A 15,917-nucleotide genomic window follows, 5' to 3' on the forward strand; every position below is an offset into this window, starting at 1 on the left:
ACCTCCCCTAGAACTGGTCTCATGTCCCAGGAATCTATAGCCCTCCCTTATGCATCAACTCTCCAGCCACACAGACATCTGTTCTAATGTCCTATTTCAATAGACTTGGCTTAAAGGTCAGGATTGGCAACTCAACATTCCTGATCATAGGGTATTCAGATAGGATAGAAGAGGGAGGGGGGGGGGAGTGGTTTGCAATATTGATCAAGGAATCAATTATAGCAGTGAGAAGGGATGATATCCTGGAAGGATCATCAAATCAGGCCATATGGCTAGAAGTAAAAAACACAAAAGGGGCAAACATGCTGTTGAGTGTGTATTATAGGCCCCCAAACAGTCAGGGAGAGATGGAGGATCAAATTTCAGAGAAGCATAAGAATAATAAGGCAGCATTAGTAGGGGATTTTAACGACCCAAATATTAACTGGGATAGTTTTAGTGCGCAAGAAAGGGAAGGAGCAAAAATTCTTGAGTTAAGTTAAGGGAGAACTTTTTTTAGCCAGTATGCAGAAAGCCCAACAAGGGAGGGAGCAGGTCTGGACCTAATATTTGGGAATGACCCTGGACAGGTGAAAGGCATATCAGTAGGGGATCATTTTGGAGATAGTGACCATAACTCATTTAGATTTAGGATAGTTATGGGAAAGGATAAGGTTGGGCCAGAGTTCTAAAGTTCTCAAATGTTCTAAACCGGGGAAAGGCTAATTTTACTAAGATGAGATACGATTTGGCCCAAGTGGACTGGGAGCAGCTACTTGCAGATAAAACTGTGTCAGAGCAGTGGGAGGCATTCAAGGAGGAAATAGCGAGAGTCCAGGGCAAATATGTTCCTGTAAAGACAAAGGGGGGACCAGGTCTGGAGAACCGTGGATGTCAAGGGACATACATTAAGAAAAAAAACAGAAGCTTACTGCAGAGTCCCTAGAGGACTACAAAAAGTACAGAGGGAACTTAAAAAGGAAATTAGGAAAGCTAAGAGAGTGCATGAGAAAGCATTGATGGGTAGAAGAAAAGAAAACCCAAAGAGGTTTTTTAAATATATAAAGAGCAAGAGAATAACTAGGGAAAGAGTAGGGCCAATCAGGGACCATAGAGTTAATCTGTGCATGGACCTGGAAGACGTGGGTACAGTCCTCAATGAATACTTTGCATCAGTCTTCACAATTGAAAAGGACAACGCAGGTATAGACATCAGGGTGGAGGACTGTGAAATATTAGAGGAAATTAACATAGAGAGAGGAAGTACTAACGGGTTTAGTGGCCTTAAAAGTGGATAAATCCACAGGCCCAGATGAAATGTATACCAGGCTGTTGAGGAAAGCAAGGGAAGAGATATCAGGGGCCCTGGCAGTAATTTTCCAATCTTCTTTGGCCACAGGTGAGGTGCCAGAGAGCTGGAGAACTGCTAATGTTTTTCCATTATTAAAAAAGGAAGAGATAGACCAGAAAATTACAGGCCAGTCAGTCTAACCTCAGTGGTGGGCAAGTTACTAGAAATAATTCTGAGGGACAGAACATATCTGCACTTGGAGAGACACTGATTAATCAGGGATAGTCGGTGTTTGACAAATTTGAATGAATTTTTTGAGGAGGCAGCCACTCAGTGACCTCCTTGACCCTGGCATCAGTGAGACACCATACCTTTCTAGATTCATGTCTGCAGGTGCAGAAACGTTTTTCTGTTCCTCTAATTGTCGAAACCCCCATCACTATTGCACCCGTGGTGCCATGGACATGCCTCTGGCTTCATGCCCCAGTGGAAACCATCACTCTCACCAGTGAATGGTGGTTGGACAATAATGTTCTCAAAGGACTCCTGCACTCCCTGAGGGTCTCACAGTCCCCCATTTCACCTCTGCCTGCAGCCCCTTAAGCTACGAGGTGACCATCTCTAGAAAAGGGTTGTCCAGGGAGCATCCACTATATACGCCAGGGGAAGGAGGAAATTGGGAAGTGGTAGTGACTGGGTGCAGTATTGGTTATTTTATTTTTAAAAATTTGTCCTGGACACAGTAATAATGTATCTTTAGAACAGGCTGTGTGGGTTGAAATGTACTGTGTGTGTTGTATGTGTGTGTGGTTAAAGCTGAGCAATGGACGTGCAGTGTTGTGGGCGGCCAGGGCGGGGAGACACTGGGTGGCTCCGTGTTCGCTTTCCTGATTCAGGCTCTTTCTCCGTGAAGACTGCGCTCGGGCTCCACTCCCACAAACAGAAACAGGTGGCGGCAGGCGGAGGCGCCGCGTACAACCCGAAGCGGGCTGCTCGCAACACGATACACCATGAAAACCACTTCGTTTTATGCGGCGAGGGCCGGGGCGGAATAAAGAGACAAGTTTGCACAGGGGAGGAGGAGGAGGAGGAGAAAGAGGAGGAAGGCGAAAAGGAAAGAAAATCTTCCTCCTGCTTTAATCTGGGCTTGGGCTGACGCTCTTCATTTCTGCTTCGGAGAGAGAGAGATCCTTGTTGTGTACATATTGTTGTTCCCGAGAGGAGTAATGAAAGTGACCGTCTGCTTCGCGAGAACCAGGGTGGTTGTTCCTTGTGGAGATGGAGCCATCACAGTGCACAGCCTGATCCAGCAAGCGGTGACCAGGTACCGCCGAGCCATCGCCAAGGTGAGTGGGGAAGAGGAGCGGAGTGGCCGCCGACACAATGTAGCGAGCGGGGCTTCACAATGTATCCAACTGACGAGCCGGGAGCAACATGGCGCTTCCTGATATTCATGCTGGATACAAGGTTTCAGCTCCCCCTGCATGAGAGGGAAGGAGGGTGAGTGGAGAGAGAGAGAGAGAGAGGAAATAAAGTACAAACCGCAGCCTCAAAGTTACTTCTCCCCTCGGCACCCTCCACCTTCTCCTGCTCAGTTTGAAGTGAAAAGTTTTTTTTTAGTAACTTTGTCCCGTCACGAGCTCGGTTATTTGTTCCCTCTGCATCTCTGTCTCCTCCCCCCCTCCCCCTCCTCCAAAAACATAATTGGTGTGAGGTGAAATGTGGCGTCTGAGGATTGGGAGGAGAAGGTGATTCAACTCCAGCCCGAGGCTTTCCCCAAGCACGGAGGCCTCGGAGAGCTTTTCTGGGAAGTGTTTTTGACAAGAGTTTGCTTTTCACGTTTTTGAAACGATTTGTTAATCCGGTAGATCAGGCCCGACAGTGTGGGAAACGAAATCTCGGTTTGCTGAAGATCTCGAAATCACAATTATGAATGGGAATTAAAAGTGTTTCTTGTGCCTGTGCACCCACCCCCCCCCCCCCAGTTCGAGTAAATCTTGCCACTGAGGCGATTAGATTAGTTGGACCACAAAGTGGATTCTTGGGGAATCAGGGCCAGAGTTTGATGGATACATAGAAATAACCGACGCAGATGTAGCTTCAAACAACAAAAATAAATGAATTTGTTGTACTTTAGATGGACACATTGCTCCCCTTGAACTGGTGTCCAATTTACATTCACCTCATTACAGTAAGTAGGTTGAATTTCAGTTTAAAACTCGCTAAATGAGTTTTTTTTGCAAGCCTGTTGAGTAATTAGACTAGAGGTCACTTTTTTGTAAAACTGTTAAAAATTAACATGTAACCATTGGAAAATTCGGCCAATGGATCTGAAAATGTAATTTAGTTATATTTACATGTGCCTTCAGTACAGCTCAATTATTTTCAAGTTAATGCACCATTACAGTATACTAAAAATGTGTTCAGAAGCCCATTAACGTTGTCATTTTCTTTGTATAATTTGCTCCAGCACAAACAAGTTCAGTGTAATTTTCACGAGCTTGTCAATTATTTTGAAGCAGTCAGAACAGTTGTGACCTTGATATTGCTGTCACGTGCATCTTTTAGCACTTGGCAAAAAGCAACATTGGATGTTTCATTAGGACAGTGTTTATTGTTTACCACAAATACACTACATATCACTGAACACAATTTTTACATTTTGCTGTCAAATCAAGTTGGTATTTAGATGAGCTAGTTGTATGCCAAGTCCATTTGAACTGAAAATGGAGGTTTGGGCCGAGTTGGGTAATTAATTGTGAGAGAAATTAAATTGCCTGCTCTATGAATGGACTATCTTTTTGATCAATAGCTGAAGCCCATAGGAGATGTAATGGTAGATATTAATAGAAGCCTGATGTAAATCTATTACTTCATAGTACTACATAACCATTGGTTAATCATGCTTTATATCCCTGGATCATAATTTGTGATTAATTTTCTGAATACTCTCAGAGCTATATTGTAAAGTATTGATTGTGTTTACCTATAAGCAACATTTTACAATATTTTAATAATTGGCTGAATAGTTTGCTTGAGGTAATCTTTTGGATTGATTTTAAAGAATACAATGACATATCCTTTATGTGTTATAATCCTTGCCACCCAGGCAGCAAGCATTCTAATGAGGCAGTATATGATTATTGAATTCTTTCATGAGAAGCTTAATTTTAAACATGTCATCATTGACTATAATCCTGGGGGTTATCATTGACCAGAAACTGAACTGGACCAGCCATATAAATACTGTGGCGACAAGATAAGGTCAGAGGCTGGTAATTTACAGTGAGTAACTCACCTCCTGACTCGCCAAAGCCTATCTACAAAGCACAAGTCAGGGGTGTGATGAAATACTCCCCCCCTGCCTGGATGAGTGCAGCTCCAACAACACAAGCTCTACACCATCTAGGACAAAGCAGCTGGCTTGATGGGCACCCCCTCCACCACCTAAAGCATTCACTTCCTCCACCACTGACTCTCAGTGGTAGCAGTGTGTACCATCTACAAGATGCACTGCAGCAACTCACCAAGGCTCTTTCTACATCACTTTCCAAACCAGCAGCCTCAAACACCTAGAAGGACAAGGGCATCAGATGCATGAGAAGACCACCACCTTCAAGTTCCCCTCCAAACCACACACTATCCTGACTTGGAACCATATCGCTGTTCCTTCAGTGTCACTGGGTCAAAATCCCAGAGCTCCCTTAACAGCACCGTGGGTGTACCTACACCACATGGACTGCAGTGATTCAAGATGACAGCTCAACATTACCATCTCAAGGGCAATTAAGGATGGACAATAAATGTTGGCCTAGCCAGTGCTGCCCACATCCCATGAAAGAATAAATAGAAAAGTAAACTTTCTAGTCTGTCTAATGTCTAATTTTCTAATGGTCTTACACTGGATAAAGCTTTATAACAAAATTAACATTTGTTCTTGGCTAAAGCAAGTCCTTCAACATCTGAGAAATTGGTGGTTGCTTTTTAGGTAAAGAGAGGCTTTCAATCATAGTTTTAATTCCAGGTTTTCAGCAGATCAAAAAGTCATATAAAACCCTGCATTCAATTTACCAATTTTAAATGTGAAGGCAGTAAGAATAAAAGCATGATAAAGATGTATTGTGCAAGAACATTGGTTAGGAAGGAAGGACCTTGTATTTATATACAGGTAGCACTTTAGCAGGTCTCTGAGAACATTTCAAAATACTTCATAGCCATTTAATTATTTTTAAAGTGCAGCCAATGTTGATATGTAGAGAAATGTGGTGGTTGCTTTGCACACAGCAAGATCTCAAAACAGTAATGAGATAAATGTTCAGTTATTCTACTTCTGGTGGCCTTCATTGAGGGAAAACTTGAACAATTGGGGAAAGCTTGCTGCTCTTGTTCGAATAGACAGACTTAATGCTTGGTTTGCTGTCTCATCTGAAGATGAGCACCTCTGACAATACCATGCTTCTTCAGTAATATACTGAAGTGTCAGTCTGGATGTGCACATATCTTGTGGTGGAGTTTAAGCAACCCTCTCATTCAAGTGGAATAAGTCATGCAGTTTTGGATACCCCATTTTAGTTCTTCAACAGCACCTTTTAAATCTGTGATCTCTACCACCGAGAAGGACAAGGGCAGCAGACAGATGTGAAGGAAGACTGCCGCCTGCAAGTTCCCCTCCAATTCGCACACCATCCTGAATTGGAACTACATTGCTGATCTTTCACCGTCACTGTAAAAAACCAAGAACTGCTTTCCTAACAGCACTGTAGGTGTACTTAAACTACATGGACTGCTGGTGTTCCCCACCACCACCTCAAGGGCAATTAGGGATTGCTAACAATGTTAACACCCCATGAACTAATTGGGAAAAAAAAGCTGACTCTGGCTGAAACGTTGCCACGGAGAAAGCAACAGGGAACTATAGGTCCCACAAATGCCCGGGTAATTCACAAGAGATGCAAAGCTTGAACAAATTACTTTTGTTTGCAGAGAACTGGTCCCTGCATATGAATGTATGTCACTTCTAGCAAGCGTCAATGAGCCACGTTACAAGCTTGATCAAATGCCTCAGCTAGTCATAGTCAAGTTTCCAATCACTCAGCACCCTTCTCTCCTGTAGTATAAATTCTTGTGAAGGTTTGAAATTTGGCATTCTTGCATTTGTCCTGATGAGTGCAAGATGAAAAGCTTTGGCAACATGTCTCTCTTTTCAGCAATATTCAAGTTCTATACCACCAGGCAACTGTTTGTTTGAAATAAAAAGTTTTGGGAGCAATGGAAAAAGTGCAGCTTTGATTCACTAGGATGCTCCACAAAAGATGAGGGGTTGTGGTTGGGTATTTCAACCCAGCTTGAAAAAGCAATAGTATATAATTTTATGATGCTTTGGATGTGTAAATATTGAAAAATTATTTCTACTGGTTGGTGAACTGGCAAGAAGGGGGTATAATTTTCAGAATGAGTTGAAGGATTATAACACAAAGAATTACATACAATTTACAGCATAGAAACAGGCCATTTAGCCCAGTTGCTCTCTGCTGGTGTTTATGCTTTCATGAACCCTATCACCATTTTCTTCTATATATTTAAACTATGGAATGTCAGTCTGAATATTGTAAGAGAAAATTAGACAAATGTTTTGGGGGGGGGCGGGGCGGGGGGCGGTGTGGTGAGGAATGGAAATCATTAAAACTCAGCTGTGATATCTGTTGTGTCCAGATAACCTGCCAGCAGTCTCATATAGGCTCCTAACCTGATCCTTGTAAATGGTAGAGAGGGTTTAAATGATCAAGTGATGTGCCACTCAGAGTACCCAGTCTCAACCCTGCTCTTGCACTCAGTATCTATATTTCTCATGGGATATTGGGAAGGGAGCTGAACATTTTGGGCCCATCTACCCCGTTCTTAGCCAGTATTTTCCCCCATAACGCTGAGTCAAGGCTGTTTTCATGATGAACTCTTGCTGTGATATCCTGGGGCTGAAATGACTGGTCTCTAAAAACAACCATCTCTCATTGAATCAAGTATGACTCTATGGATTTGAGGGTCTTAGTGTTGGATTTTGCTAGGGCCCCTTGATGGCATGCTCAATCAAATGCTGCCCTAAATGTCAAGGCCACTATCCTTGCCTCTCCTCTAGCATTAATCTTGATCCAAGTCCGGATCGGAGTATTTCTGGTGAAACCCAAACAATATCAATAAGCATGAAGTGTCTCCTGATTGCACTATTGATGTCCCTTCCATGATTTCAGCTGTGTGTTTAGTGTCAGTTTTTGTCATTTATTCTACTATTTCTTGCTCCCTTATTCTGGAGGCATAATCACAGAACCAGTTTCTTTTCCACCATTCTCTCAGTAGAATAAAGGGAACCAGCTCACAGCTGCCAATTTCCAGAATCCAGCCTAAAAAGATGCAAGCATACAAATGATGATAAGATTCCCCATGTTCAAGTACATATTCCAACAAACCTAGCTCAGAAGGTGATGGTGGACCCAACTTTTGGATAACTAGCTTCAGACAACACAGTCAGTAAGATTACTCCACAGCCCAAAAAGGCTTTGCTAGTGGCATTTTGTATAGATTCTTTCAAAAAAATACAGAATATTAATGTTGTGGTGGCATTCCAGCAGTTCTTGTTCCTGGCATAAAGCAAGGTCTGACTAAAGCTGCCGCTGCTTTAGTTCAAATTCCAAGAGACTGTTTTCTGGAAGCCAGATTCTGGCATGTACACTACTAATCTAGTTCTCTTATCCTGGCAGACTCATAAGCCAGGTATTTCACCAGCATAGAGGTAGATTTAAACAGCAATTCTGATGGTCCTACTCTGCATAATTTTCCGGAAAACAAACAGGCCAGTAAGGTAATACTCATATTGTATAAACATATAAACACGGAGCAAGGGACACAGGGAGGCGGTGGCATAGTGGTATTGTCACTGGACTAGTGACCCAGAGACCCAGGGGAATGCTCTGGGGACCCAGGCTTGAATCCCACCACGGCAGATGGTGGAATTGAATTCACTAAAAATCTGGAATTAAAAGTCTAATGATGACCATGAGACCATTGTCGATTGTTGTAAAAACCCATCTGGTTCACTAATGTCCTTTAGGGAAGAAACCTGTCGTCTTTACCTGGTCAGGCCTACACGTGACTCCAGACCCGCAGCAATGTGGTTAACTCTTAAATGCAACCTCCCGCCTACCCCGATAACCTTTTAGTCAATAATCTGTCTAGCTCTGCCTTAAAAATATTCAAAGACTCTGCTTTTACCACCTTTTGAGGAGGAGAGTTCCAAAGACTCACGATCTTCGGAGAAAGAATTTCTCCTCATCTCAGTCTTAAACGAGCGACCCCTTATTTTTAAACTGTGCCTCTGAATCTCAGAGCTCTGCAATCTCTCACTGTTGGGCCATATGCTTTTTTATTCTTCCTGCCAAAATGGACAAATTCACATTTGCCCACATTATACCCCATTTTCCAGATTCTCCCACAAGAGGAAACATCCTCTCCACATCCACCCTGTCAAGGCCTCTCAGGATCTGAAAGGTTTCAATCAAGTCACCTAAACTCTAGTGGATACAAGTCTAACCTGTCCAACTTTTCCTCATAAGACAACCCGCCCATCCCTGGTATTAGTCTAAATCTTCTCCAAACTGCTCCCAACACATTTAGATCTTTCCTTAAATAAGGAGACCAATACTGTACACAGTACTCCCGATGTGGTCTCACCAGTGCCCAGTACAACTGAAGCATAACCTCCCTATCTTTGTACTCAATTCCCCTCAGAATAAATGATAACATTCTATTAGCTTTCTTAATTACTTGCTGCATACTAACCTTTTGTGATTCATGCACTAGGACACCCAGATGCCTCTAAATCTCAGAGCTGTGCAATCTGTCACCATCTGCTTTTTTATTCTTCCTGCCAAAATGGACAACTTCACATTTGCCCTCATTATACCCCATTTTCCAGATCTTCGCCCACTCACTTAATCTATGTCACTTTGTAGCCTCCTTACATCCTCTTCACAACTTACTTCCCTACCTATCTTTGTGTCGTCAACAAATTTAACAACCATACCATCTGTCCTTTCATCCAAGTCATTTATATAAATTGTAAAAATCGGAGGCACCAGCACTGATCCCTGTGGCACACCACTTGTTACATCCCACTAACCAGGAAAAGATCCATTTATGGCTACCCTCTTTCCTGTTAGCCAGCCAATCTTCTATCCATGCCAATATGTTACCCCCTGCACCATGAACTTTTATTTTCCGCAATAACCTTTGATGTGACGCCTTATCAAATGCCTTTTCTTGCATTCTGATATCCAAAATATTAACTGTAAATTGGACATTCTGGTTTTTTAATATAGACAGTACAACCTCAATAATCATGCAACCTTAAAGAACAATATGGGGGAAAAAAACACCTCACTGAAATACATTGAACCCTTAGTAATATTTTAAATATTTAAACAAAAACTAATTTATCACCCAGCCACATTTTAACCATGTTCAACATCCAAAACTAATCCCACAGAAGACTAAGATAATTTATATTCTGCACAAATACTGACACAAAATGTGTTAGAAGAAAATATTGCTCAAATCAAATTCTTGTTTAAAGAAAGGCTTGTAACAAAATGAATCCGTTGTTTTTTTAAGCTGTGTTATGGTTTCAGCAGGCAATGTCCGAGAATTTGCAACAGCTCGTAATTACATTTCCCAGTTATATAATGTTTTTTTTTACAATCAATTTTATGTTGCTGTAATCCTGAATAATTCACATCATTCCCTGTTCAATGCCAGACATGCCCCTTCTCACACTTTAGCCAAAAGGATGAACTAACAATTGTGTCGATTCTAGTCTGTAAAGAAGTTTGAAAAAAAAAAGGACAGGTTAACTCCATTTCGCTTTCCTCACTTGTCTGTGGAAAAAGAGTCTTGCATCCAGTCAGCGCCTTCACAATGTTTGGAATACCGTCAAAGAAAAATCACGGGAATACACTTGCATCAATTGCCACTCTATAAAGCAGAACATTAGCAAACTGCCTTAATGGCTTGCTAATGGAACAAGGCAGCACAATTTGCAAGCTTATGCATACTTAAATATTCTACTTTGGAAAAATCAACATTTAAAAAGTACATTCATTGGTGGGCAGCAAGACCACGCTTGTATTATCAACATGAACACGTCACATTTTCCAAGCTACATTTCTTATCCATGCTGTTGGGGTCAGCACCTAGCAGAGACCAAGCAATTTACCTCAAGTGAGAGAAAGCAGAGCCAGATTGTGGATTGCCCTAGTTCAACATAATTATTATTCGCAGTATTAATACAACCCTTCTCTCCTGCTTAACTGTTGGCTTACTGACCTAGTGATCTAAATGGAACTTCCAACTAAACATAAACAACAAATAGGAGGGAAAGAGTTGGACTTGCAAATATAATCCAAGAGTTTAAGATTCACTGGCAATTTAAGCTTTGCTCCCACCATTTAGGAAATCTGATGTCTCAGAATTTCAACTGTATATTAATTAAAAGCATCTTCAGAAGCAACCCTCTCTGTTCATAACGTCTATCCGCATACATATTCCAGCTAGTTTCTAACTCTTATATCCTGTAATATCACTTGATGTGGATTTCCAAAGAAAGTAAATTAGGGCATCAAACAAACTTTGAAGCAGACTTCAACCAATTTCAACTAACCAATTTCGACCAAATATTTACACAGAACAAGTTATTTTTTTTCGATGATATTCCTTAATGATCACCAATTCAAATGCACCTTTGAGTATGTAGCTTGAACACAAAACAAAAGTGACCACCAAAAGGAAAGATCTGAAAAAGAATCCAGTTTTCTTTGCATTAGCCATCAATATCATACACCATATAAATTGAGGTTATTTGACAGAAATTTGGATGCTGGAATGGAAGAGTTATGGTTCTGGGTCAGCAGGATTTCCTCTCTTGTTCATGGCTGTTCCTATGTCCTAATGAAAATGTCCAGTGCTGGAAAATTCATTTGCAGTATTTAAAAAAAAAATATTGCACCCTATATTGCCTGTGAGACAGTGTTTTATGAATAAGACCAAATTCAAAATTAGGAACCATCAATAATCTATTTATTAGCATTATACTTATGTGCTTACTGATGCTGTTATTAATCATTTAAAACCATTTTGAACTAACAGAGCAAAGGAGAAAGATGGTTCTGCCACTGTTCAATTAAAATTTGCATTCCCAGTCGCATCTACCTGCAGAACCAAACAAGGCTTAAGCAGCTCAGAGTGGCAAGAATTAATCAACATATGACAAAAATAGGTGCCAGAAAATTAATTCCAATTTGGAAGACCACCAGACTGCTAATACTTGAACCATACTTTTAGATTTTAGGTTCCAGGGAATCAGACGTGCTCAGAATATATACCCTTCAGTGTGCCTGTTCAATTAAATATGTGGGACTATTTAATTCAAACAGTGAGAACTATTACACTTAAAAGATATGTCACACACCTCTTACTACATTCTTGCTGTTGGTGCCATTTGTGCAGTGTCGCTGCATTTTAATTTTTTGCTTACTTTAATTTACCTTTTTGAGAAGGACTGCAATAAAATGCAGGAAGACATTCGTCCATATTGAAATTCATTTGCCAATTACATGGTCATTCTTCAAATTAATGACTGTCTTCCTGTAAGAGGTAGCATATTTAAGAAGCATGAGAAGGATAGATACTACTTAAAACAAATAAATGTGTTAATGGGGTAGAGGAGCAAAAGGATCTCGGGTTAAAGACACAGTGGTGATGAATAAGCACACACAAAAAAACTGGGGCTCATTTCCAGACGGATAGAATTGAAAAGCAGAGAAGTTATGTTAAACTGGCATAGAACCCTAGTTAGGACATTCTGGAAGTACTGTGAACAGTTCTGTTTTGTGTTATCATAAAAACGACAGAGGCACTGGAGAATGCCCAAAAAAGATTGACGAGTGGGGTACCAAAACTGAGAGGTTATACCCATCAGGAAAGATTGAACAGGTCTGAGGTTCTTTTCTTCAGAAAAGAGAGGACTGAAGGATGACCTGATAGAGATCTTTAAGGTTGTAAGAGGGTTTGATGAAGTTAGATATAGAGATGCATCCGCGTGGAAATATCAGGACCAGGCGCCATAAATATAAGATAGCCACTAATAGAAAATTCAAGAGAAAGTTCTTTATCCACTAGATAGATAGTAAGTGGAACAAGAAGTTGAGGTGATTTGTATAGATGCTAAATAAATACCTTTCTATGGCTTTCTCCATTAAATGTTGAGTGAGTTAGAGGGGGAAGGGTGGGTGGAGGCTAATGAGGAACATAAATACTGGCACAGACCTGTTGTGCCAAATGGCCTGTTTCTGTGCTGTAAATAATCTGCAATGCTAGGTAAGATGGTAAAATATGAAGATCATGGATCATCTGAGGAAGTCTGACCAGGGTTGAACAATGAAAACTGTAATGTCAGTTTGTTGTCTGAAAGCCTTGCTGGTCCAGGGAAGGAAAGATAAGAAGGGGGAGGAATCATGCCACAAAATACTTTTTTTAAAAATAGAAAACTATTACCTGCAGATATTCACCACTGGCAAATTAAATGATAATGTCCTTGATAGTAGAAATTGGAGATGGTTACTGGAAGGAACAGGACTGATGGTTTAACTACATTTCATTTTTCCATAATTATATTCATAAGTATATCCCCAGATGTTCCACTCTATTATCCATTTAAATTTTTATTATTCCTAAAATATTTCTGTGTAATTAATATTTTTTTTAAATTGGCTATTCCTTGAAGATGTTAAAGAGATACCATCTTGCCATCAGCCACCTAATTGCCATGTATTAAGAGATGATTCAAAATACTATAGGGTACAATATTAATCAGGTGAACATCGAAACAGAATAAACCCCTCAAGACTGCATTCAATTAGACCATGGCTGATCTGTACCTTAACTCCATTTATCTACCATTGTTCCACATCACAGAACAGCAAGTGGCAAAAAGTACATTTGGCAACAGATTTTATGCTAATCACTTCCATTTCCTACATCAGTAATTCGTGGCCTTTGTGAATGAGATTGCTACTAAATGTTTCATGCTGTGGCTCACCAGGAACCAAGATGAGGTGGTCCAAGTTTTTCACCTCAGCCCCTTGCAGCTATCTATCTGAACTAGAATGCAGCTCATGTCTGTAACAGAAAAGCAGTTATTATATGCAATATATATATTTTAATGGACAATATCAACAGGATTTAAACATTAGTAGTTTCATGCTTTGTAGCCAATTAATAGCCAACAAGTCCATTTCCTAACAATTAAATTGAGAAAACCAAAACGTCTGAGATCTAAAGTGAACAAACTACAAGACATGGGGCTGAGGGGGAGTAGGGTGATCCATTGCCTCCATTGTCCTTATAGCTGAAGTGAACATTTGACAACCAGCTGGTTTTGTAGAGCTAAGATATTACAAGACAAGTAAAAAGAGAAAACCTAAAAATATTTGACTAAAAGATCACCCTACCAGTGATCTGCATCCAAGAAATAGGAGAATGGCTATGAGACGTTGTGGCATATGAGAACAAAGCAGACAGTGAGAGTAGCTTGAAGCAGTCATGAATCAGTGTGGGTGAGTTCTATTTTTAAGCATACTCAAAAATCAAACAAAAATCAAATTTGCAACTTTTGCTTTGAACAAGGATCTCGAGTATAGAAATAGCATTATGATATACTTCATGGAATTAATCTACCCTGGATAGGCAAATTTTGGACTCTTATCATAGCCAGCTTAACTTGAAATTTGAAATATTTTGATACATAGTTGAGTCCCATATCCAATTCAGAAGCTGAATTTGGCAAACAAAACTTAGCGCTTTACTTTTAAAAATACCAAACAACCAGATAAATGTAATTACCTACTCTACTGTTAAGAATAGTATGCTATATTTTGGCCAAGTTAAATAAATCAACTAATTATAAATAAAAAGCAAAATACTGCAAATGCTAGAAATCCACAATAAAAACAACAGAAAATGCTACAAATACTCAGCAGGTCAGGCAGCATCTAAGAACATAACATTAGAAGTAGGAACAGGAATAGATCATATGGCCTATGAAGAAAAAAACAGAGTTAACATTTCAGATCAATGGTCTTTTGACAGAACTAGGAAAAGTTAAGAAGGTTTTAGACAAGAAAAAGGGAGGGGGAAGAAGGTGGGATAAAAGAACAAAAGGGAAAGTCTGTGAGATGGTGGAAAGCAGCAGTAATTAAATGCCGGAAGGCCAAAGGACAAATTAAAACAAAAGATGGTCTAGAGGAGGCATGAACGACAGAAAGATGAACAGCCGCTGTCTGAAAGCAAAACCAGAAAAAGGAAACGAAATGGGAACAGACATTACACACTGGAATTGTTGAACTCGATGATTCAAGAGGGCTGTTACGTGCCTAATTGAAAGACAAGGTGCCGTTCCTCAGGCTTCTGTTGAGCTTCATCAGAAAACTGCAAGAGGCAGAGGAGAGAGAAGTCAGCATGAGAGCAAGGTGGAGAATTAAATTGTCAGGCAACTAGAAGCTCGGAGTCATGTTTGTGGACTGAACAAAGGTGTTCCACAAAGTGGTCAGCGCAGTGTAGAGCAGACCTCACTGGGTGCAAAATACAGCAGACTGAATGGAGAGGAGTACACATAAATCACTGTTTCACCTGGAAGGAGTGTTTGGGGCCTCAGACGGTGAGGAAATCTGAGGAAAAAGGGCAGGTGTTGCATTTCCTGCGTTTGGGCGGAAAGGTGCCATGGGAAGGGGAGTAGGTGTAGATGGTGACTGAGTAGTGGACCAGGGTGTCAGAGAGGGAATGGTCCCTTTGGAATGAAGTAGAGGGGAAGATCTTTCTGTGGTGGCATCACCCTGGCGGTGGCAGAGGATGATCTGATGAATACGGAAGCTGGTGAGGTGTAAGTTGAGGACAAGGGGGAACCCTATCTTGATTCTGGCAAGGAGGATAAGAGATGAGAGCAAAAACGGGGCAGAAGTGGTCAAGGTCTCTGTCAACCATTGGTGGAAAGAATCTCCAGTTGGGGATAAAAGGTGATATATCAGATGCAATGGAGATAGGGAAATTGGAAGAATGAAACAGAGCCCTTACATGAAGCAGTGTAGGAAATGCATGAGGAAGTGCAGTCAAGAACCTCTGGCAGCCAGTGGGTTTATAGTAAATATTGTTCGATTGCCTCCATTTCTGGGAACAAGCTGAGAAGTTGAGGAAGGGAAGGGAAAGTCAGCAATGGACCATGTGAAGATTAGAGAAAGGTGGAAATTGGAAGCAAAGTTGATGAAATTTTCCAGTTCAGGCCGATATGTTCAACGTGAGAACAAGTTCAGCCTGACAGAGGGTGGTGGTGGTGAATGTAGCCTAGTTGAGCCACTGTTCAAGGGAATCATTATGCTCCTGTAGAAAAAATACTTAAAGATTCACTGAGTTCAGACTTACACTGACAAAAAGATGGCTTGAATAAAAATTAATTCTAGAAGATGGCACATATTTGGATTTTACTATTGCAGCTTATCCAACTAAATGGTTCTCAGCATAGTTTTCTTCACAACAAATATTCAGCAAAACA

At 40.7% G+C, this 15,917-nt stretch overlaps 1 protein-coding gene across 7 annotated transcripts in view; it reads left to right on the forward strand.

Annotated features, from left to right (window-relative positions):
• The first annotated feature begins 2,126 nt into the window (after positions 1–2,126).
• pard3aa (par-3 family cell polarity regulator alpha, a) overlaps positions 2,127–15,917 on the forward strand; it is an 815,271-nt gene continuing 801,480 nt past the window's right edge. For all 7 annotated transcript variants that reach the window (XM_078537538.1, XM_078537552.1, XM_078537545.1 and 4 more), the window contains exon 1: positions 2,127–2,616. In XM_078537538.1, the coding sequence (XP_078393664.1) occupies positions 2,497–2,616 (120 nt within the window). In that variant the 5' untranslated portion in view covers positions 2,127–2,496. The remainder of the gene's footprint in view (positions 2,617–15,917) is intronic.

Source organism: Cetorhinus maximus, chromosome 3 (assembly GCF_964194155.1).
Source record: "Cetorhinus maximus chromosome 3, sCetMax3.hap1.1, whole genome shotgun sequence".
Lineage (NCBI taxonomy): Eukaryota > Metazoa > Chordata > Chondrichthyes > Lamniformes > Cetorhinidae > Cetorhinus > Cetorhinus maximus.